This window comes from Phytophthora infestans, genomic scaffold (assembly GCF_000142945.1).
Source record: "Phytophthora infestans T30-4 supercont1.3 genomic scaffold, whole genome shotgun sequence".
Lineage (NCBI taxonomy): Eukaryota > Oomycota > Peronosporomycetes > Peronosporales > Peronosporaceae > Phytophthora > Phytophthora infestans.
In genome coordinates, this window is record NW_003303756.1 from 2,118,931 (window position 1) to 2,142,882 (window position 23,952).

Here is a 23,952-nt window from a genome sequence, read left to right on the forward strand (position 1 = left end):
CCTTGAACGGCCGTAAAACGGACTCTGCATTCTTCAGCTCTACGTGAAGAGCGCGCATGCGCCGGTTGCATGCCGGATTCGGAAGCCGATCTGCGATGTCATCATCTAGCTTGTCCAGGTGCTCGAGCAGCTGAAAACATCGGTGTAGCATCATGAGCGTAGAATTCCACCAGGTGGCTTGACGAATTACGGGTCGAGGAGACGTTTTAAGCCTTTATTTAACCAATGGAAAAACATTAAACGTGGGTAAATATCCACAAATATTTGATACATGACATTAATTTCCATAAAGCTAATGCTGCAGTTGCTGCCTACAATAAAGACACTTTGTTGCAGCTGCTTTCTAAAGTCACGCGGTAGCATGTCAGCAAGGAACGCCATGTGGGCTGCAGCAGAAAGGTCATCGTTTGGCTCGTTTAGGAGCGGGGTTATGCCTAGCAGCGGTGTCTTTACCTTCCCGTTGACTTCGTAGCAAGAGAAGACAGCCACGGTGTGCTCGGACAGGATAATACCAAAAATGTCCGGCATCTCTGAGGCAATTGACCTCTCCACTGCTGGCATGACCCCTTTAATTGTGGCTCTCAAGGTCTCCACGCAAACTATAGCACATAACAGCATAGTTTTAGTAACTTCTTTTAAATACCAGTGATTTAAAAAGAGTAATAAACGTACCGTCTCGTTGTGCGATTCTCACAGAACGAGAGAGGCAAGCTGCTCGAAATAATCCTAAGCATCCACCCGTACAAATTGTGCAAGATCCTGCGAACGTAATTGAGCAGGGACCCTGTCTCGGCCGTCGTTGCATCAAGCATTTTAGCTTCGAAATCGGGGTGCTCACGTCTCACGTGCTGCATTAGGTTGGTCAGCCCGTTGCGAAGGGTTTGCTTTCGAACCGTGCCGCAACGACACCGGAAGCACTCGAGGATGGTCGTCGCGGCACAATTAGAAGAAGAACTCAGTAAATTGAGCAGACGTGAAATTTATACGGGCGGGGGGCGTAACAAAGACCATGTCAATTGCTGAATATAAGTTTCGGTTGCAGGAGAATAAAAACAATTAGTATGAGAGCTGTAGACTCAATGACAGGCCGGGGATTTGCCAGGGTTTATCGGTTGGTCGGGAGAGGACGCCAGAATGGGATGGATACATTATGGCATGCGGGAACATTCATTAGGCCCTTGTTCAGGTACAAGCATGCATTCTGTACTGAAAACCAAAACTTCTTCTATTGGTCAGAAATGCAGGGGTACTGTGTACCAATTTGGGTCTGTTGCGTTCTGGCACGCAGCAGATCAGACCTAACGAACAGAGGTGTTCTGGGTGGAGCACAATTGTGCTAGAGCGGCCTTGCTTTTATATACCATTCATTTCACGCAAAGCACCCTTTCAAATGGACCCCGAAGCCGTCGCTGTAGTCGTAGTGCTACTCGGTGCTTGCACAGCATCTCTAGCTGCTGCTACGTTTGACAAGCGTTGTTGCAGGCGTCCACCTACTGGTGTCTCCACCTTCCCTACTACTACGTTTGAGGATGCAATGGCGGCTCCTAGCACGAATTGGTTTCGTAAGAAACTACGGTGTGATCGTCAATCTTTTTTACTGTTGTACCGCGAATTCCACGCCGCGTGTAAACGCAAGCCAGCAGCCAACAGTAAGTGCCCTCTGGTTAAGCGATTTGCTCTAACAATACTTTACCTAGCGCAGGGAGGAACCATGGACGAGGCCGCCACGGTGCTGGGAATTTCGCGCCCACGTTCCGTGGTTTACATCAATGACTGTTTAGATGTACTCAGCTCCATGGCGGCTACGAAGGTGATTCTACCTAAAGCTAGCGAAGTAGCCTCTATAGAAGCCGGCTTTTTCGCGGTTGCGGGGTTCCCAGGTGTGGTTGGAGCGGTGGATGGAACGTTGATTGCTATACCACGCCCTCATGATTTTGAGGGCTGGTATTGCCGCAAAGGATTTCCTGCTGTCAACGTCCAAGCGGTTGTTGATCATCCCGGAGCATTCCGCTCAATATCCATTCGTTCGGGCTCCAACAATGACCAGTCATTATGGAATGGGTCGGGTGTTAGAAAGTGGTGCGTCATTTTGGTACTATTTACTCTGTGTATGATATACTGACGCTCTCGTACTGTGGTAGCTTGTCCACATTTGTCCCGCCAGGAAAGCACTTGCTGGTCGATGCAGGCTACAAGATATGGGGGCACATGCTAACTCCTTACCCTGAATCTGAAGCCGCTGATGAACGTCGGAAGCGTATCTACAATCGCGTTCATTCTCGCACTCGGATTGCAGTAGAATGCGCCTTTGGCCGCCTCAAGAATCGCTTCAGGATTTTGTTAGCCAAGCTAGAACAGAAGACACCCGGTCGCATTTGCAAAGTGATATACAGCTGCATCGTTCTGCACAACATGCTATTGGCTGTGAACGACAGCTGTGCACTAAATGGCGAGGATCCGCACCGTGCAGAACTACAAGTCCGAGACGACGATGGAGGTCTTTCTGTTGCAGAGCAGTCATTTTCGCACAGACTTGGAAAAACTAAAAGAGACGATCTAGCAGACATATTCATGTCGTAGATTAACCCAACAATTTTACTCGGATTAGCAGGATGGTTGATCGGTATTATGCGTTTTTACGCGCTAAAAGTTGTTGCAATAGCTGCAATTGAATAGCTTGAAAACGTCGAGTTTCCTCGTGGTGCCGTTCTAGTGTTGCGGCTAGGCTTCCCAATCCATCGTCTGGCGACGTGCGTGCTGAAAGCGAAGCTGCAATTGCTTCCATGCCGCTCCGCATTGATGTAGCTAGACTCTCAATTGGAGACAACTTTCCTTTTCCAGGCGCGTCTGCAGGAGGTCTGTCTGCATCACCGGAATCGTGGTCCACCACAGAGCTGTCGCTCTCCCCGCCATCGAGATGGGAGTCCAGCAGCACCTCACCACTTATGCCGACCTTGCCAGAGAAGGCGTCGTGCAAAATACTCCACAGACCGTCGTCAATTTCACGCAGAGAACGAGCACAGTTGCCGGTCTTTCCTTCTTCTCTCTTCTCCTTGCGATAGATGCATTTTAACTTCCGATACTTTTGTGAAACCTGTACAAATTAAGCGAATTGTTAGCAATCTCACCAGCTATTAGACGTTATGGCGATGCATCACCTGATCTCTGTTGATAACGACTCCCAAAGACTGCGACAGCACACTTGCAAAGTATTGCCAAGCTAGAGCAGTCTGGGTTTTGGAATGAGCCGCTTCCAGTCGGCGTTTTACGTCTCCGTCTGCAAAGCGCAGACGCACGAGCTCTGCGACCATCTCGTTTGACCACTTGAGACGCTTGGCCGCTCTCACCTTTTTTGGTGGCGTGCCTGACCGCGCGGCCGAGGGCTCCGAAGTCCCCTTAGTGCTGTGCGCGCCGGTGTTCTGGTCTTCCATCAAAATGCCAAGTGAGCAATTTTTAGCTCTACACTGAAAGATTGGTTGGTAGAGAGAGAGAGACAAGCTTAAGCCTTACTTGAACAAGATGTAGAACGGATAGAACCGATCGTCAGGGCGAGTGCAGACGTCTCCAAACTTTCCCTAACCCACTTACTCACAGCATCCGTTCCACCACCTGAACCAGGGCCTTATGACCAATAATAGGTTTGCTAACATTCATTATGTACTTTTTATGATAATAATTATTATGGCCATGTTAAAATCGGCAGCCCTGGAGAATACTTGCCAGAATTGCATTCCCATACAGCTTTCATTGTGTGATTGTGTTAGTTACTATCATTTACATACACTATACTTGAACTGTGTAAGGGCTTAGGTGGCCGATTTATTTGAACGCATTGGCGGGACCCCGGGGTCCCCAATGGACCCCGGGTCTGTCAAAACAAGCCGGTTAACCTCGGTATGATGCATAGAAAATACATGTTGAAGCGCGTGTTTATCTACTGCTCCTGTTACTTCACTGGGAAAAGTGCAGAATAAATGGTTGTCGAGCCCCAAGCTTGTGCTTCCTCATATTGGGCCTCCCGGGTTTGCGTTTGGGTTCCAAATAGCTCGACTGGTCAGGCAGTTGATCACTGTTGAGAGCTGCCGAAGTTATCAGCGTTTCTGGTACAGCTAGAAAGTAGTCGAGATAGTCTGGAGGGATGGAGAAATACTTTGCAGACAACGATTTTGTTTTCTTGTCTGATAGCGTTTTGACTGGGTGGCGCGGTAGCTGAACATGGTTCCCAGAAGCTTTCCAAACGCTGTGTACAATTGGACCAAACAGCTCTGTTAAAACAGCTTTCTGAATTGCAGTGATGTCTCCATGTGGCACCATCTAAAATACGATCGCATCTTCGTCCAGCGAATTTACCGTCTTTCTAGCTGTACAAACGCCTTGGTCGATCTAAGAAAATAGTTCGACCTTTTCCAATACACAAGACATCAGCGTAAGAGGGGGAAATCATGTATTATTCACACGAGCCCAAGATTGAGGGCGCGGTGAGGCGGGTTAGCTTCGAGCGAGAAAGTCTTCGAGTGAGGAAGTCCCCATTCGATCGCCTGCATAGTCTATGTCAGTCTATCACTAGTCTTTGGTGTTTTTCCTCTTGTCGCTCGAAGCAGAGACTTGCTGATTGAAAACCTCAATATCCATCTAGGATATTTCCCATTTCCAATACACAAGACATCAGCGTAAGAGGGGGCAATCATGTATTATTTACACGAGCCCAAGATTGAGGGCGCGGTGAGCATCCCCCCATAAAGATGTGCTCGTCGCGGTGTCAGAGTTGGGTTGGACCGAATACCTAGTCGGCTTCTAGATCATTCGGCGCGACAGCCCCATAGTAGACTCAGCAGCTAGTACAGGATAGCTCTCATAGCTATTGCTCATCCAGCGACCAAGTAACTTAATAGCGAGACTGTCGGCCTCCCCACTGAGCAGAGCGGTTGCGTCCCCGATGCGAACCGAATGGGTAGAGTAGTTTTCTGGTGGGACTCCTAGTCTTGCTGCCAGGGCCTTCAACGCTTGGGTCACTTCCTCCGCGCTGAGATCCACGCACAAATATGGCGCCGTGTCGTACCCCAATTTCTTTCGCGCTTGCAGAATGTGGCTAAGTGCTCTCTTCGGACACAGCAAATTGTCTCCGGTCGCATGCATAGTCCTTCAAGCACCCCGACCAAATTGATCATTTTTTGCGCCAGTCAAACCGATCGTGACTGCTGTAGCAGCTTTGTATGAACTCCGATAGCCTCGATGATCCGAAAAATATGTGTTGTCAATCCTGAGGCAGTACGCGTGCCGGCCTGACTTCACTCGGAGATACTCAGAGCGCCGAAGTAAGAAAAAGAAAGCCAGCAGGACGGAACCCCACAATAGGCGGCTACGGGGGCGATCGAAGTCGAGATGTCGATGTAGCAGCCGGAGAAATGCTGGCGTGACTGAGTGCTTTTTCCCCACTGGGTCCGAGAGTCTCCTAATTCCTCGCAATAGAACGTCGAGATCGGGGCCATGCTTGACTTCCACTCCAGCGAAGCGTCGATGGTACCACCTGATACTGGAGAGCTTTAGTACGATAGTTCCGTATTGGTTACCGCCGGATCGAGGGCGCCAGCCGTATTTCCAACAGTAAATAGCGAATAATCCTAGCTTGGAGCTGTTCTCCTGTAAATTGTTGCTCAACCATTGCGACCACTTCATATACTTAGCGAAACGTACATACTGATTCCAATGTGCGCGATAGGTAGTGTTGGTAGACTCGGCGATGGCGTGGCCACGCAGCATTGATCCCAGAGGCGTGAGAGATTCTCGAAGGGCGCGGGCACCTGCACCTGTGTCCATCCACACGACAAGTCAGTCCAGGTTTTGTAAAGTGCATGGTCCGTACTCCAGGCTCGTGAACCCGCATCCGCCATAGTATTGCGACACCAGGTACGTGGCGGTCCGTGCATGCCAGTGAGTATTGAAATTCAGCAATCGAGAGTAATCTTAGATACGTTTGAGCTCGTGCTCGGCTACTGGACCGGCGTCGCGCCCATGAGACGGCGCTGGCATTGTCTATCCAGAAGCATACGTGAACCTGTTGTCGGCGAAACTGCTGCGCCCACGCCGGGCCCCAAATGAGTGCTGCAAGAACGCCACTTTGAAGTTCCCGTACATTAATCGAGTTAGCCGCACAGTCTGCTTGAAATTCCTTTTTTGTTGCGGCTGTAAGCCGTACCCGGACATATTGACGGAGTTGTGGCTCTAGAACGCATAGTCCTTCGTCAGAGGCGTCCATGTGCACGTGCACCATCGCTGTAGCCTGCCCTGAGAACTGGGACACCGGGATTCCGTTAAATCTATCGTGGTGTTGCAGGGTATATCGAAACCACTTAAGGTCCTCAAGCGTTTGCTGACACAGCGTAATACGAGCGTAGCGCTGCGCACCGGACGCCACAGATTAGATTCGCTGATAGAAAGCCCGGGCTGGTGGACAGCAGGAAGATATGTGTCGGAGTGAGCCTAAGAGCTGAAGCAGACCGGTTTTTGTAGACGCGCCACTGACGATAAGGGCATCCACTCGGCCTTTGGCCTTCTTCATCTTATCTGGCGGAATGGTGACTGTACCGGCTTGAGTATCCCAGTTGAGGCCAAGTGCCCGCCCTTGCTGCTTCCAGTCGGTAAACTTGCGTGTATTGATCGCAGCCGGACCCAGAACCGTCGCTATCGCTCGGCGTAACGCGATGTTTGCTTCAAAGCAGCGGAGGCCGTCCTCCACTTCAACGCAGGTGTGGTCGTCACACCAGAACAGCCCAGTCAGGGGGCGAGAAGATGCTGCCATCGAGACTGAGGTCTCTTCGTAGAGACGGTTGATGAGCATGCCGGGGACGAAGTACCAAGCTGGGGACCCACACCATCCAAACCCACACGCTAAATCTACGACCAAATATTCTCCGATCACGAGTGTGAACATGTGCACATGGTCAGCGTGAATTGGCACGTGTCGGAACGCGCCCGATACATCCCCAAGCATCATCAGGATATGGGCGCTCGGGTAGTCTCTGCGTAGAGTCAAAATTCGACGAGCGATGTCCCCGGGAGGGTTGTACTTGATTACCGGAAAATTTGCTCGATCAGTGAAATCGTTAATGGATGCACCTTCAGGAAATGAGTAATCATTGATGATTCGGACGTCTGTGCCGTCCTTTTCGACGACTCCGACCGGCGAGACGTATATGTCCTGCCACTGCTCCGCCAACGATGCTTGCACCACGATGTAGCGGCCTTCCTTCTGACCCTTACGAATATGTGTCCATATTTGCGGGAGGTGTTGGTGGATGGAGGTATGGTTGCGTGGACGTGATTTCTGTCGGGCAGGGCGCGTAGATAATCACTCCGGTGATACTCCATGGGCGACGACCTCGTTCCACCCACGCCACGTATCTACTAGCGAGGGGTCCTGGGGTCGGGGCAGCTCATACAGATCCTTGTTCGGGCGGGGATCATCTGTAGTTTGTCCCCGCACCAGGCGGACAAAGTCTGCCAATGAGAGGGCGGAGGCGATAGCGAGATTGGTATGGAACGCGACCATGTTGTCATCGATTCCCGTCGTAAGCACCTCCCCCAGCAACTTCAGGGGCTTTACGCCGTATTTTGCTGCAGTCATCGCCACTTCTTTCGCAGTCTCCGTCTTACAATACGCACTAAGTGTCTCCAAATTGTTCATGTATTTGTTGTGTGGCGCGGTCATCCGCTCACGTACAGCATTGTCGTTTGATTCTAGACTAGCTGCAGCTGGACACAGTGGAGAAGTGTGCAAAGGTACGCCGGAGACCCTTCCACGTCAGAGGTCGACGAACTCCGGTGCGAGTCCGCCGAAGTGGGTCTCAATATGGGTCTTGGCTTCTGGAGAAAGTGACTTGGGCCGAAAATGTGCGCGGTACTTTGAAAAACTTTTTCCTGGGACACCGTTCCCATTGCACCCAGTTTTTGACAGGTACTTGAGGCACAGCTCGAGCGGTCCTTGCTTCGGCAAAGTGCGCGTCAGGCTCTTGGGTACTCCGCTACTTTGTTTGGTCGGCCGAGACTCTCGCGGCCGGCTATGCATCGAAGTGGTCGCGTGTTGTTGCGCTTTCAGCATAGCCTCCAGCTCAATCAGTTTGGCTTTTTTGTAGATCATAGATCAGTTCCGCCAGTAGCGAGTCGTGAAGGGAGAACTCGTCTTTGACTAGGATTGCTACTGCCAGGCCGTCAGAGATGACTAGACCACGAAACTTGCCCAGCTTCATATTGATCCATAGCAGCAGGCGCTTCGTTGTTTCTCTGTCCGGTTCATTTTCGTCAGCGAAATCCTCAATAAACTTGATAGCAGCATTCAGAACGTCCATAGTGTCTGCGTTGTAAAACTTCCTTCCGAATTGACGGAGATTAGTAAGCGCATCCATGAACACTGAGTACGAAATGTCGGTTGTGGCTGATTGGAGGCCGTTCTTCCTGGAAAAATCTGTCATATTGATCACGGAACCGGACGCTCAATGGAAGAATATCAGTTGGGACGTATCAATTGGGCACGAAAACTCGTTCCCAGCCATATTACTTTGTCGATGGCATATATCCTTCGTGGCACATTTTAATAGCCGCAATTCCAACCCCGACCAACGAGCAACAGCGCTTCTTTACAAAAGTACAAGAATCGGTGCGCAAAGAAGTTGAATGTGTGTTTGGAATGTTGAGAAAGCGGTTCTCAATTCTAAAACAACAATGCAGCTTGTGGAATTTGCGTGAAATGGAAGATGTACCTTGGTTGTCGGTGTGGCCGATGACGTTGTAGATCTGCTGCTCAAGTGTCGTTGGGCGAAACGTCGTTGCCGAGCGCCCACGCGCCTCCTCCATTGCCAACATTGATGCTGTCCCGCCTCCGTTAGTGACGGTACCACCGGCGGGCACCGCATCGTGGGTCAATGAACGGTTCTGCTGCAGCACGGTGAGTACGTCGGCATCGTCTTCATCACCTGCTTCCGACGACGTCGACACGCCCATGGGCGTCTCTCCTAGCTCCGTAGCGTCTGCACTTGCTTGGGCCGCCAGCGTCCTGCGTCGCGTGACTGGCCGCTTGTCTTGTACGTCCACGTCTGAGGATTTGCGCTTTTGCGCGACATTTGAGCCTGTACCGGCAGGGGGTTCGAACATACTGGCACCTTTTTTACTCTTTTTGTTACGCGCACAATCCAGAACGTGTTGTCGTGGGACAGACACGACAGCCAGCGTGTCAGCTCGTATGACAGGTACCAGGGCGTCTCCCTCAAACGGAATAGTTAGCGTTTTGGCGAGCTTTGGCGGCAGAGCTCCACGGCTCTTCCCCCACTGAGCGCACGCTTCGTCCATCAGTACTAGAAGCTCTTCCGCGTTGGTGGCGGAGGCGTTGCTTCCCGCTCCGGTCTGCAGAACGTAGTTGGTCCAGTCCACCTTGATGACATTAGGCGGCTGCTCTAACTTGATTTGCTTTGCATCGTCTTTGCACCGAATGTGAAGCCACGGCTGGTGCTTGAACATGTAATATACGGTGACGAGACCGACTGTCCATTCATCCATGCCGATACCATCGGGCTGGATAAAGGCGATCGGATGTCCGACGAACATGCCGGGCCAGAGACCACTCTCCTCATCGGTGACCTGGCGGCGCCGCAGTACTGACACCTCCACTTCATCATCAACATCTTCATCGTCGTCAAGCCTAACGATGGCTACTGTTGCCTTGGATCCGTCCACACTCAGCACTCGTACGTAGCGAAACTCGGTAAGCGAGGGTAGTTGCGCTGGCCCAAGGAAGGCGAGCGATCCAGGCGAGATAGCAGGTTGCGTCATGATTCCGAGCAGGCGGGTTAGCTTCGAGCGAGAAAGTCTTCGAGTGAGGAAGTCCCCATTCGATCGCCTGCATAGTCTATGTCAGTCTATCACTAGTCTTTGGTGTTTTTCCTCTTGTCGCTCGAAGCAGAGACTTGCTGATTGAAAACCTCAATATCCATCTAGGATATTTCCCATTCCATCGGTTTTGAATATGGGACCCTGGGGTCCCGCCAATGCGTTCATTTGGCGCAGTGCATCGTTGTATGCGATCCATGAGATGGATTGCGAATTGCAGCGCGTTTAAACAGCTCCCGCATTTCTAGCAACAAAAGCTCTGGCATATCTAAACAGTAATTTTTAACGTTAAAAATTGATCGAGTTAACCCACCAACGTTTGTGGACAATCTAACCTGGCGCGGAGTGTATTAACTATTTTTTTAAATTATTTATTGAAGCATTGATATTAAACAATTTATTGCGGAATTTTATTCTTATAAATAAAAATGTCATATTCGAAGGATCTTAGACGACATCTTGTTACTCATATTCTTTTCCATGTGCAAAGGTACCTGCGTGACTAAGCTGGCAGAAAGTCATTAGCCCATCTAAGACGAAGATTTATTCTGTATCATACAGAATGAAAATACTACTGATTAAAGTATACCTCGACAACTAAAAACATTTTCTTCATACTAGCCCTTTCGCAGTTGGTGCGTGATAGACCCTGACAATTTGCACAAAAATGCTACGAGGTTAGACAGAAACGTGTTGAATTTGAAGTTGAAACGCAATTCTATTGGCTGAGAGATGGGTATAAAATTGATTATACTGGTGAAGTTGATGTCCCGTTGAATCTGATTGGCACTAGCAAGTTTGCGCTCAAGCTTCGAGCGCCAATTTGGATGGCTGCGCCACGTGCCGCACACTGCGCGACGCTCACCAAATTTTCAGCCAGTTCCTAACTACAGAGACAGAAGTAGAGAGGAACTGGCTGAGAAGTTTGGTGTGCTGTCAAACTGGTAAGTGGACCACGATGCATAGCTTTCGATTCCGTATGCTTATAACTCTACGTCGTCTTCATCACCAGAACTATCCGCACGTTTGCGCTTCCTGAAGCGTAGGCGCTTCTTTAGGTGGGGTGGAATGAGGGTGCCGTTACCCCACGTCGTGTGCCAGATTTGGCTGCACGTGAGGTTGTTCCCGGTTTCTTCATGACGGACACGATTGCAGAGCGGTACGTAACCGTCAAAAGCTTCACAGCAAGCCTTGCAAAAATAACTCGTCTTCAGTCCTTTGGTTTTAAAGGTGCCAGCACAGAACACACCTTGCAGAGATACTGACGCCGCTTGCCGTTGTAAAGTTGCTCATTGTTTTCCAGTACGTGCTCGCGTGTAGGCATTGGGACGGTCGCTAAATCCTCGGCGTTCATGTTGGATCGAAACGTGGCTGCCGTGACTCCAAGCAGCTCCATCTGAAGCCGGCGCATGTACTCAGCATGAGTGGGTACAGGTTTGTTTCTTTTTGCCATCACTAACTTGTGGATTATAAAGCCATTGACTATCGCCATGTCCACGAAGGCAAGAAAGAGCTGCTTGTAGTATTCTCTGAAGACGACACACTGCTGAAGGGAGTAGCTTTGGAGACGTAGCTGGCCATGCCAGTCTACTCCGCCCATTCCCGAGTGGTAGCCGACCACTATCGGCGGACACGGTACTTGCGTCACCGCGCCTGTGCGCTTGTCCTTCCTCACTACGTTAGTCACGGTAGTAGCACACCCGGTGGCAATCATGTTTACTGGCTTGCTGTTCATCCAGGAAACGGCTAGTAGCTTTGGATGTATCGCCGAGTGAGCAATTCGGTAAGTTCCGCGCGGCATCCAAGCTGGTCGTTTCTTCTGTGTAAAGCGGAGATTCTTGGGTGCTCCCAAGCGGTCGCTACGATGTGTCCCCACAACGTAGTAGCCCTTGTCCAACAGGGTCAGTGCCAATGCACATGAACTGTAGAAGTTGTCGGTAACAATGAGTCGCTTGTCAGGCTGCCCGTCCAATGCCTTAGCGATGTTGCGAATGACAGCCGTTTGCGCCACTCCCTTTGCTTTCTTTCGGTCCGTCTCGGCCTCCAAGTACACTTCAACTCTGTAGTATACAGAATAACATACACAACCTCATTGTCAAGTGAGTTTCTTCTGTAAATACGACATACATCAGTTCTGATGAGTACAGAGTAGCCGCTCTACCTTCAGCAATAGCCCGTTTCAGTGCAACACGTCATATAGCACTTCGTGCCATACTTATGCGGTTTATCCTTGTTGTAAACTCGGATAGGATTAAACTGACTTCTATTGAGGATCGTGCCTTCGTCGAAACTCACTTTAGCGCCCATCCGATATCCCCGGCGGAACTTCGTCTCGATGGTTTGCTAGATCGACCGCACTTTCCAAGCCTTATTACATGACGCTGGAACTGTTGTACCGCTGGCAAAGTGGAGGAACCGAGTGATCATCTTGAAGCGGTCGCGTTTCATGTACCGCCCATACGTCCCACGAGGCACCGCACCGTCGTCGCGTGTTGACCAGTGCTTACTCAAACCATCGGTATGTCTACACAGTGTCCTAGCCACGAGAAGGCCAATGACATGAGTTATTTCATGAACTTGCACGGATTTCACTCTCGGCAGCTTTGCCTTGATCTCTTCTAGTGACTGCACTTGTTTTTGCGGGTCTTTATCGTGAGCTGCAAGCTGACAAAGTCGAGTTTTTTTCGGCGATACTTGGAATACAATGCAGGCGATACGCATTGGTTTCGTCGGTGATGCGCACCCACAGAGCTTTCGGCAGGAAGTAGAAAAACATACCAAGAGGCGAGGCAGCAAAAGCAGCAGTTGACTTAGTAGGCCCAAATGTGCCATTGTAGAGATCGTCAGCACTGTCCAGTTGTAGCTCACCTGTATTCAGTGCCATACAGAATAAGTTAGCTCAAATACAACAATTCTGTAGCATACAGATTTATTACCGCTGTGGCTCTCATCATACAACTTCCAACCGGACAGTCCGAGCTGGCGCATGGCATCGTCATCTTGTCGAAATAGCTCGCTCTCATCTTCGAATTCGGTGTCCGACTCGATTTCACTCTCGTACTCAACACAAGCTGGTGATGGTGGGGCAACCGCGTTATCTTCGTCGTCACTTTCTCCGTCGTCTGGAAATGGCTCCGAAGATACGTTGATATCGTCCGTCGCTAAGGGACCGAGCAATACCTCCGTACGCATGGCATCGATAAAGCCTTCGGTGTCAAAGGCATCCACACCAATGTGACGACCACCCTCACTTGAATTAACACTGGTGTCCAGCTCTGGATCCACCGGAATACACGCTTTGTCGCTACCTTGTTCTGTATACTCCGGATTAGATCCTTCGCCTGATGAATGGGTGGCTTCCTCATCAGGGGAACGTGCCGCTGGACTTAAAACCGCTTCAGTAGTATCTGCAGCCGCCATCGTCAAAGGTGAGGCTCGTTGGGTAGCGTCGGCTTGAGTCGCCAGAGTTCCAACGAAGGCTTCGCTTGCAGCAGCAGCTGGTTTCAACGAGCACTCGAGCGGACACAACAGCAAGTTTTTTCGGTGGGGGAATCGGTTATTTCAGCTCAAGCATTCCCTTAGTCCGAGCAAACACCATAAGCTCGTTTTCTCCTACGCCAAATCAAGTTATTTAGTCTACAAAGGACTTTAGATAGCAATTAAGCGCTAACTTACCGACAAAGTGGTCAACGCGGCGCTGTGCTGCATCTAAGCTGCCAGCGACACCAGGCTTCACATAGGTAAAGTCCACACTTAACCCCTTCGGTTTTCTGGCCTTCCATCCCTGCTTGGAAAGCTCGCGCCATAGCTGCTTGAATGTTTTTTCGTACGGGCCGTTCATTGTGGGGAGAACGGACTGTGCGGGATGAAAGCAATGTGTGGTGGTCTGTGAATCAAAACGGCTCATTACAGAACTTTCAAACCTCCATGAATTTTATATTGTATTTTCTATGATGCCAGGAAAATCCCCGTCTATCTTCGCTGCGAAGATCTTCAATGATAAAGCTGCATACAAAATGATAGTATGCGGTGGATTAGGCTGATGGTAAGCTCGTTTGATATAATATCTTGTCCTTTAGCTTATTCTGTATGATACAGAATATCGTCTTAGAAGGGTTAATACTTTACTACTTTCCCTCAGAGGAATTTTATTGTTGGAGCTTGTTCAGAAATGGGAAAGGCTACCCAGTGATTAGAAAAACTAAATTGGTCTATCCGCCGGAAAAGTCCTGCAAGAAAAATGACTAACTGCGGCACCACCGAAATAAAAATACTCAATTGCACAACCTCAATTGCATGGTTAAACGAAACTGCAATACCAAATTGCAACACTACCTACAATATCCAACTGTATACATTTTTTTTACTGTGCTGTGTCCACAGGCATATTGTGAACGCTGTTGATTGCTTTGGCCACAAGTCTAGAGTCCCAAAGCGCGGTTCGTCTTTAAGAACATGATGGAGCTTGTGGACTGCACTAACAGAGGGACACCAACAAGATCTGCTGTCGCTTGATTCGTAGAGATATTATCACCAATCAAGACGGAGATGTTGTCGATGGAAGACACTCAACACGAACACCAACAAGTCTCTGTGGGTCTTGGCAGTGTACGATGGTAGAAAGTATTGTGCTCCGGTAGTTGCGAAGGTGCAAGTGCGTCCACATAAGAGACAAGGGCCAAACTGGCGCCATTGGATTTGGGCGTCGCTGATCTCTCCATGCATTTGGCTTCATTCTCTAAAGTGCTTCAGATAAGCAAGCCGCGTTAGAAGACAACGAGCTTTGTGTGCAAGTGTTTACAGCACTCGCGAACGTCGCTGCGCACATGTTCGTCGTGGTGGAGCTTAAGAGCAATGAAGTCAGTGAACTCGCTGACGAAATGGTAACCACGTCTTCAACTCAAGACTCGAAGCCATGAACTACATCCGGCAGCGCCTGGGCTACAACCAGACGGACGAGATGAAGGACCTTCGAGATCTGATGGGATTCACCAGCGCAGCGCTGCATTCTATGTGGAACCTCGCAAGAACGATTTCGCTCCATTTACCTTGGAACTAAAAGGTCAACGGTACGCCCTCGGCAGTCTAGACATGTTGAGCGAGATGTTCTGTGGATAGTTTCCCAACGTTGCTGGATGTGACTGGGAACGCGTTCTTTACCGGAATGACAGTAGATGGCGGGTCGGTCACCAGCAACGTGCTTTGGGGGGCATCGGAGTTTATAAATGACTCGAAGAGCTACTATCCTCCTCGAAAGACGAACGAGATAATTTATTCCGCGAATGGGGTCGTGGATTTGCATGCGGAACGTGGGAGCCAAAGGACCATTTTATCGACCTGTACCAGACGAACCCTTTCCTGTGTACGGACTGGACGACCGTGGACCACCGCGTTGCTGATCAAGAAGCCATGTCTATTAAATATTTTGATGTGACAGAGTTGTTTTTTCTACCGAAAGTAATGTAAGCTTGAAAATCAATAAGCGATTCCTTTCTCTTACGAAGTTCTTGAACTAACCAAAACTTATTTATTACTTCGACTACATGCAGCTGAACTCGTCCCAAACTTTCTACGGCAGAGCGTGTTGGTAATGTGTACAACAATGGTGCAGTTGAGAGGAACTGCCACTAGATCCCTGGCCGTTTCATCTATCGCATATTGTCGAGACCTGTCTTGGCTTGTGGCTGGAGGTCAGCGATGCACACTTCAGTCCAAGTTCACTGTCCACTAGCGGCACTAATTTTTCGCTGCAGGGTTGCACACTCTCGGGCTCACTTTGCAATTTCTCTTCTCAAGCGCACAACTCTCTTCCAGATGACCATCTATCATCTCCCTGGCTTCGGTACCCAGACACCGGACTTGAAGTGTGACCAGATACCACGCAGTACTGAGCTGTCGGCCTTACTCAACTTGGTGATACCCAGCGTCGACGACTTGTTGCCTCCGATAGAAACGACGTGCAACTTCCTCGAATATGCATCTCCCCAATCGCCACTTCCCTATCCCATGTTCGTACACGAAGAAGCTGCTTCAGCATCGCTGGGAGTTCTGGACGACACTAAAACCAAATCAGGTTGGCTTGAATCGATGCCATTCATCGGTCCAGAGTCACTTGCTCATTACGCTGACGCGGTGATCCCTTTTGAGATTCTCATGGAAGTGTTCGCACTCCCAATGCCACAGACACTTCAAGCCAAGCCGTCCAAGAATTGTGAAGTCGCTGGATGCAATACGAAGAAGCAGAGCAACGGAAGGTGCATCCGACATGGAGGTGGAAGACGCTGCCAGGTCGAAGGCTGCATCCGTGGAGCACAGACAATGGGTCGATGCAAACGCCACGGTGGAGGTGCACGCTGTACAGTTGACGGCTGCACATCCAGTAGTCAGGGTGGGGGCTTGTGTCGCTCTCATGGCGGTGGCAAGTTGTGTACCGCACCTGGCTGCAAGAAAGGCGCCCAACGTCAAGGCAAATGTGCCATGCATGCCTCGCGCAAGTGTAAAGTACACGACTGCTCCACCAACGCTCGTTGTCAAGACCTCTGCAGACGTCACATGAAGGAGCAAACAGCAGAGTCCACACCACTAAAACAACTCGACTTTCAGCTGTAATGACACAACTCATGTAGTAGATATCAATACCATAGCGTCAATCCATCATAATTCTGAATAAACCTCGCCACTTTTGACCTTTTTCAGAGCTCACGAGTCGAAATCCTGCTTCCATTAAGCACCTTCTGCTTGTCTACGGTTGTAAGAGTCGACGGTTTTCTTCTTCTTTGGCAAGTTTCTCCTCTTCTATGGTTTGTTTAGCCAACTGATACCGTGGATCCAGTTTCTCTTTCTTGTAGGCAGCGCCCAAGAATTGAGGATCCGCCTCAGCCTTGTCAGCGTACTTGAGAATAGCCTCGCGTGGGTCTTCTTCTCGGAATGAAGACTTGATGTGGTTGCTCATAAAGTACTGCGTGAAAGACGTGCTGCCACTGATCTTCCCGCCCATTCCTGGACCTGTAATAGGCTTCTCAGGCGCACGAGACTTCTTCGGGTCAGCACGCACCTTCTCGAACTTGCGCTTATGAGACCCAACCGTCTCATCGCGATACATTGGCAGCGCGTGAGGGTTGTACACTTTCCCAGCGCCATCAATACGCACACCCGAGTCAGTATTCTGCACTTTCAGCTTCTTGGTGGCACTCAACAGAACGCCCTTCGTACTTTGTCTAGGGTCGTAGAAGACACGACACATTCCTGTCGAGCTGCCGACGAGAATCTGGTTGATGCCATGATGCCATTCCACGCACACTGCACTCTCGTCTTCCTTCATGTCAATACTAGCGATAGGCTGTAGCAGACCAGGAGTTTGGACATCCAGGAACAGGACCTGTCCACGCAGTCCTTTGCCCTTCCGAACACACGTGCCGGCAGCAATCGCAGTACCGTTGTGGTTAAAGGCCAAGTTACACGTCCCGAAGACACCTTCGACGCCACGGAACTCCTTCACGCTCTGTTTAGGCTTGCGTACGTCCCAGATCTTGATCGTATCGTCCGCACAAGATCGTGAAGCCAGGTACTTCCCATCGGGTGAAAAACGAAGCGAAGAAATACCCACGTCGCCTCCACCGTCCACGTGTGCGTCCCGGATAGTAATTGCAGCACCGGCATACGCCTTACGTGGGTCGATACACTGCACTTGGCCGTCCATCGTAGCTCCAGCAATCATTGAGCCATCCGGGTTGAACCTGCAAGCTGTCACTCCACCACGACGACCACGGCGGTCTTTGAACTTGAACACGGACGTGTTGACCAGCTTGTTGAATGCCTGTTTGCCTCCAAGACTCCAGAGACGCACTGTGCCGTCCAAAGAGCTCGTAATCATTTGATCGCGTAACTTCGGATGCCATTGACCGTCAGTAGCAGAGTGTGTGTGGCCGTTAGTGTGGGCCATGTCCACGACGTACATGTCGCCCTTAGCGAACTGCAACTCCTCGACTCCTTCACGTGTGAGTATCTTGGGTTGAGACGACCCTGTGACGGTAAGTAGACGATCGCCGGACGGACTGTAGCTCACAGCCACAAGCGGATGACCTTCTTCCACCTCAATGTCCCGGAACGGACGCACGTGACGCGCCATGCCAGCAAAATCCCACAGTTTCACGTGGTAGTCCATGGCTCCAGTGGCCACGCGAGCACCAGGTGTGTCGACAGCGATGCAGGCTAGTGTCCTCGTGTGGCTCTCGAGACCTACTTCATGAGACTTGGACAAGCCGTATCGAAGCGCGACATCGTCGTTGTCTTCTTCGCTCTCAGATTCCGATTCAGGAGCGTCGTCGTCATTGCTCTGGCTCTGTTTCTCATTGTCGACAGTGTTAGAGACTTCAGGGGGCGTCTGCATCATCTCTGTCGTCATCGCTGCGATCTCAGCTTGTCTCTAACAACCAATAACACGTTAGAATATGTTGCGTATCGCTACAGATTGAATAAAACTCACCTTGTTCCTTTCTTCATCAACTGTCGACGGCTTGTCGCTCTTGTGTTTGTCTCCGAAGCTCTGCATCTCACGCATCATCCGCTGCAGCTCGGGGTCTCGGCTTGCGGATCCTGAAGCGTTAGATGCTGCGTTTCTAAACACGTAGGTCCTTGTACTGGCTCCGAGTTTGATACAGTCTCCGTCTCTGAGTGGGCGCGGCTCGTTCGGCTCGATCTCCTGGTCGTTGACGAATGTTCCTTGGGCTGATCCCAAGTCCATAAGACAGATCTGCTCCTTGTTGTTATGCGCAACGACCGCGTGTTGGCGGGAGATGGATGGATGCTGAAGCCACACATCGGCGAGCTCCTCGCTGCGTCCCAATACGTAGCAAGAGCGCGTTCCAATACAGATCTGCTCGATTATTTCGCCTCCTTTTTGGACTTGAAGTGTAGCCTCGCGGTTGCGGCGCGCTGGCGACGAAGCCCTGACGATACATAGGAGAGATGGAGTGTAAGTTAATGTGTGAAGCAAGCCAGGAGGACGACGAGAACGCACCATTTTGGAGCGCGGGACGCCATTATTTGCCTTTAGATTATGTTTCTAAAATAAGTTTTAGCACGCTTTTACCGGTATTTTTAACGTTAGAGCAGTGAAGTTTTTCGACGCTTTTACATATCCTAAAATTCCATTTTTATTCTTTTTTCTTTTATTTCATTCGCGCTGTCCGACGTCAGCATGAGTATGTGGCAGCTACTGGAGCAGGCAGCCAAGAACGCGTCGGCCAATGCCTCAGGCTACGTGAGCTCCGTACAGGAGAAAGCGCACAGTCTGGCAGCTGCGGTTCAGGACGAAGCGTCCACTTTACTACACAGCGCTATCGGCGCAACCCGCATTGGACCTGTGGACGAGATTTTATACGAAGAACTCGCGGATTACAAGGAGTTCTCGTCCTTCTTCTCAGCTGAGGAGCACACGCATGAGATCACACGCACCTTGGACGAAGACGCGGAGATCCGAGAGCTCCACGACGCGCTAGTGCCGCTGGAATTGAGCTACGACGAGTTCTGGTGCCGCTTCTTCTTCCGTCAACAGCAGAGTGAGCAGATGCAGCAGCAGAAGGAGATGCCACCGGAAGAGAAGAGAGAGGACGAACATAGACCGGAAGATAAGCTGGTAGACAGAGAGAAAGCAGGCAGTGGGGACCAAGAGGGAGTGTGGCTATTGAGAGCTGCTAGAGACGCGGAGCGCCGTGCAGCGACGCAATGGAGACAGAAAGCCAGAGATTTACACCATCAGCTACAGGAAATCAAGCAGATTAACGATGAGAAGCAGCAAAAAGCTCTCAAAGAGTGGGAACAACAGCTACAAGATCTTTGTGACACTTACGAGAGTAAAATGGCTACAGCTACGATGCAGATTGACGAAGCTAGAGCTGTCGGATACGATGACGGTGTTCGTGAGAGTCAGGCGATTGTGGAGAGTGTAAAGCAAAAGGCGGAAGAAGACTTGACTCGTCTTCGGATGGAGATTTGCGAGGGTGGAGTGGACACGAGAGTGAAGGTCTTGATGGAGGAGCTACAGAAGGCGCTGGAAACGGCACGTAACAGGATTGCAGAGCTGGAGAAAGGAGATGCATCCATTGGAGGCGCAGCTCTTGCAGAGCTGACGAAGGAGAAGGATCTGTGGAGGATGCGAGCTTTGAAGATGAAGAAAACTCAAGGATCTAGTACAAGTCGAACTCACGACGTTGCGTCAACAAACGTGACGCCAATGCAGCTGATACGCAAGCGGGCTCTGACGCTGCCAACTCGGACGACCACAGTAAGCTTCAGACGCGTATGAATGAGTTGCAGACTCAACTAGCCAATGCCTTGGCTGGTGCTGAAGCGCGTGCTCGTGAAGCCTATGAAAAGGGGATTGAAGCAGGCAAAGCCGACGCAGAGCAACGCTCGAAACAAGAACGCGATCAAGCATTCCAGGAAGGCTATAGGAAAGCTCAAACTGAAGCCAAGAGCGAGATGGGCGTGCTGAAAGCTGAACTCGGCATGTTCCGTGCATTCCACGAGAGTGCAGCTCATTGTGCCGATCAAGTTGGTGCAGACACGGAAGGGCTACTGGAAGACTCACTTGACGACGTCTCACTGGCTGATGGACAACCGCTGTGCTCCCCTACGTCGTCGGTCTCGGTATTTACTGACAACGGCACGAACGATTTTTCCATCGCAGAAGCGCCTAAGTCTACAGACGACTGGGGTGAGTGGTAAAGAGAGGTATTATTGTATGTGCATGTAATCTGCTTGCTGTTATTCCTTAAGTGTTGCTTTGTTCGCGGCGAAAAACCGGTGGAATGAAAGAGCCCCCCTTAAATTTTGCCGATTTTCAGTTTTTGGTCGTTTTTCAGAGCATTTCTTGTGATTTTTAGCCTTGAGACCACCTGTTTTTCTAAATTGCTACTGGGCCCCCTTGCATTTTTGTCCTAGCTCAAGAGCGATAAAATTTGCGACTCTCGTCAAGCATAACATACATCCTAGAAAAAATTAAAATTTCCTAGATTTCAAGCTGTTGTCCGTCGCATTGATTTTTAGGTTCTATTTTTTATTTTTTTGCTGGCAAGGACGTGCTGATCCAGACTTTCGGTGGAAGAAGGCGTTATTTGCTTGTACCCATTCGCTAAAGATGGTCTCGATCTCTGAACGAGGGTGTTTCCATTGTGTAGACCTGTTAAGCACAATAAAACAGGTTTAGCGTCGCATACAGGATAAAAAAAACAGCATAAGAGTCGTACCGATTGGAATGATTGCAGAAGTAAGGTCTGCCTTTTTCAGTGAATCGAGTCTCCCACCCATCCGGCAGGTTTAGCACAAGAAATTTCTTCATATCTTGCCAGCTCATCTTTGAGCGCACACTTGAAGATCGCACCGGCGAGGAACTTGGTCTCTGAGGGGGTGGCGCTGGCTACAGGATAACGTCAGCACTCTAGAATTTATTTAAAATAAAATACAGTATAAAGTTCTTACCCTGAAAACGACAGGTTCTGGGTATTCGACAGCTGCGATTTTCTCTAAGACGGGGCTGCTTGGCTCCGGTGTTGGTATCTTTGGTGGCGGCGCTCGGACTTTCTCGTACGCTTCGGCGTCACCACAAAGCTTGATAAAGAAATCTAAACAAATGGGATATCTTGATAGATTTTCACAATAATAAATAGACAAACGCACCTTCAATGGCCACACGACCGACCATTTCGGGGTCCAAGAGGTTAGCCAACGTAGATCGTTGCTCCACTGTAAGAGCAAGTCCAAAGTCTCCGAGAACATCGTTGAGTACTGCAAATGTTACCTGCTCAAACAGATTATGTAGCATGAGTTATAGCGCACCGGTTTAGGATTTTTTCGTACCTTGCCGGGAACTTCCGCTTCAGCCGCCAGAGCCTTCTTCAAGCCATTATATGGTCGCTCAGGACATCGACTTGTCAAAATTCCACGTATGGCTGAGAGGATAACGTGTGCTGATGCATCAGCTGAAAGCCTGCATTCTTTTAAGTTGGATGCTTCTCGAGGCACATTCTTGTGCTTCTCGCTTATTGCATTTAAGCGATGGATTTCTGTTTGAAGAGCTGCAAGTCTACATTTTCATCATAAGAATATAAGTTTAAAGTTTCGCAGATAGCAACAGTGCACCTCACCTTGTGGCGTGTTGTTCCTCCGCTGCAAATTGTTCCTGTCTGGCCTGTTCCAGTCTTCTTTTCCACCTTTCAGCATTGTCTTCTGACGTCTTGTTTGAAGTGTACGATAGCTGCTGAACTTGTGCTTTAAGCTGTTTGACTTGCTCTTGAGCCTCCCGTTTTGACAGCTCAGTCGCAGCAATAGAATCCTGCAGGTTTTTCACCTGATCGCTGCTGTTTTCTTGTATTAATTCCGTCCCTGATGTCAGGATTTCACCCGCCAAATACTTTGCACCAAGTTTTAAAGGTACTCGAGTTCCGGGAATATTTCGTCTTTTTTCGCCCATCATATCCTCCATACTACTCGTAGCTATCTTCACGTCAAAGCGACACGTCAATGCAGCCACGCCAGCAGACACTGAAGCTGTGTACGACCGCAGTGGTACTCGCTCTTCAAAAATGTGACCTTCTTGAACGATTGCAGACCCGATTGAAACTTCTCCTTCTCCAACTAATTTGTCAGTTTTCGACTGTTTATTGAAGACTGCGATAGCAAGTTTTGGAGTTATTGTCGCTCCAAGACGCATACTACCGAGCATCGTTTGCCATTGCGACTCATACGAAGGATTCGAGGCGACATTGAAAAAATCCACAGCCCAATCTGAAGGATAACCTTCCACGGCGTAATCACACGAAGTCAGCGGATCATACGCGGTGCAGTAGAGTCTCGGCTGTGGAGATTCCGCTCCATGTGGAAGAGCTCTTCGTACACTGATCACCACAAAATGACCGGGCGTATCACTCTCCCCAGTAATAAAATTAATGTTCTCCGATGATGATGTACTTCCAGGGATACACGCGACTTTGACAGTGTCTGTGAAAACGACAGGACGGTCGATACGATGGTCACATCGCTCAGGTTCTTGGATCTTTATCTGCGTCTTAAAGTTCCACTGCACAGCTCCAGATCCACTCGCTCGAGCCACTCGAGTCGTCAACAAAGACCCTTTTGGATGAAGCTCCATGACCGCGTAAGTGTTCTGTTGTCCCGAGATGAAATCTTGGAACTCTTGCCAGCTAGTCTCGACGTTAGTGTACTTACCCACAACTTCGTATTGGACTAGTAAAGACGACACTGTGTGTGTTACGAACGTCGCTAGAGCACGTAATGGCGGCGGTAACTGCGAGCCTTGTAGTGACAACGTATCTGCGACCAGTTGCTGGAAATTAGACTTGTTGTGTTGATCCAGAAACTCGCTTTCGATGGAGAGTACCAACTTTCTAGAGGACACGGACCAAAAGAATGGCAGGTCCACTTGGGATAGCAAATTCCGTAGCGTAGATACGAATGCACTGCTCTCCACCATTGACAGACTGAGAACATGCACACGAGAGCTGTGTGACTGATGTCGACGTCTAAGATCGACACGCATTCGGTCAATTATAGTTAGCATTGCTTTGTCAATTTCCGGGCGATAGTCGCTTGTTATGAGACCGTATGGCGACTTCGCGAAGGTCAATTCCCGAGAAACTTCGTGTATTTCTTGTTGGCGACACTCAAAGTCTCGAGATCCTAATTGTGCGACTAGATTTGGGTAGTCAAATTCATCTTCGCAAAGCTGGAAATCGGCAGAGAATTTGAAAATTGGATCCCTCGCTCGGACGATTAGATGTCGGTTTGTATCAAGTGCAATCGTCACGAGATATTGCTGTTCTCCTTGACAGAACTGCAGGAAATTGGAGAGCGCGTGGTCGAATTTTAACTCGATTTCTCTGACTTTTTCAAGACGCATGATCAAGCGAAACAAATTTAAATTAACCACTGAGTTGGCTTGTGATTTAACCTGACAATCCGTTCGAACTGCATCAACTGCGAGCGAGAGAAGAAGTGGCGTAACACACCCTCCAAGCTTATTTTCTGTCTGTATCAGGAACCCGGTCTTCAAAA

The 23,952-nt window shown here is 49.7% G+C and overlaps 7 protein-coding genes across 7 annotated transcripts; 3 read left to right on the forward strand and 4 right to left on the reverse strand.

Moving 5' to 3' along the window:
• Positions 1-1,390: 1,390 nt before the first annotated feature.
• PITG_02434 (uncharacterized protein) lies at positions 1,391-1,910 on the forward strand (the record flags this gene model as incomplete). Its single annotated transcript, XM_002907315.1, has 2 exons — positions 1,391-1,783; positions 1,893-1,910. 2 exons carry the CDS (start codon positions 1,391-1,393, stop codon positions 1,908-1,910), a joined length of 411 nt encoding a protein of 136 aa, XP_002907361.1.
• Positions 1,911-2,208: 298 nt separating this feature from the next.
• Positions 2,209-2,580, forward strand: PITG_02435 (uncharacterized protein; the record flags this gene model as incomplete). The annotated part of the gene is made up of 1 exon (XM_002907316.1): positions 2,209-2,580. One exon carries the CDS (start codon positions 2,209-2,211, stop codon positions 2,578-2,580), a length of 372 nt encoding a protein of 123 aa, XP_002907362.1.
• A 46-nt stretch (positions 2,581-2,626) lies between these two features.
• Positions 2,627-3,311, reverse strand: PITG_02436 (uncharacterized protein; the record flags this gene model as incomplete). The annotated part of the gene is made up of 4 exons (XM_002907317.1): positions 2,627-2,742; positions 2,812-2,827; positions 2,936-3,094; positions 3,201-3,311. 4 exons carry the CDS (start codon positions 3,309-3,311, stop codon positions 2,627-2,629), a joined length of 402 nt encoding a protein of 133 aa, XP_002907363.1.
• Positions 3,312-7,801: 4,490 nt separating this feature from the next.
• On the reverse strand, positions 7,802-8,468 carry PITG_02438 (uncharacterized protein; the record flags this gene model as incomplete). Its single annotated transcript, XM_002907318.1, has 2 exons — positions 7,802-8,008; positions 8,187-8,468. 2 exons carry the CDS (start codon positions 8,466-8,468, stop codon positions 7,802-7,804), a joined length of 489 nt encoding a protein of 162 aa, XP_002907364.1.
• Positions 8,469-16,506: 8,038 nt separating this feature from the next.
• PITG_02439 (uncharacterized protein) lies at positions 16,507-18,636 on the reverse strand (the record flags this gene model as incomplete). Its single annotated transcript, XM_002907319.1, has 2 exons — positions 16,507-18,304; positions 18,365-18,636. The coding sequence occupies 2 exons, from the start codon at positions 18,440-18,442 to the stop codon at positions 16,622-16,624; spliced, it is 1,761 nt and encodes a 586-aa protein (XP_002907365.1).
• A 448-nt stretch (positions 18,637-19,084) lies between these two features.
• Positions 19,085-20,607, forward strand: PITG_02440 (uncharacterized protein; the record flags this gene model as incomplete). Its single annotated transcript, XM_002907320.1, has 2 exons — positions 19,085-20,069; positions 20,120-20,607. 2 exons carry the CDS (start codon positions 19,085-19,087, stop codon positions 20,605-20,607), a joined length of 1,473 nt encoding a protein of 490 aa, XP_002907366.1.
• Positions 20,608-20,931: 324 nt separating this feature from the next.
• PITG_02441 (uncharacterized protein) lies at positions 20,932-23,871 on the reverse strand (the record flags this gene model as incomplete). Its single annotated transcript, XM_002907321.1, has 8 exons — positions 20,932-21,061; positions 21,129-21,280; positions 21,412-21,503; positions 21,559-21,679; positions 21,739-21,964; positions 22,026-22,238; positions 22,440-23,777; positions 23,849-23,871. 8 exons carry the CDS (start codon positions 23,869-23,871, stop codon positions 20,932-20,934), a joined length of 2,295 nt encoding a protein of 764 aa, XP_002907367.1.
• Between the last annotated feature and the right edge of the window lie 81 nt (positions 23,872-23,952).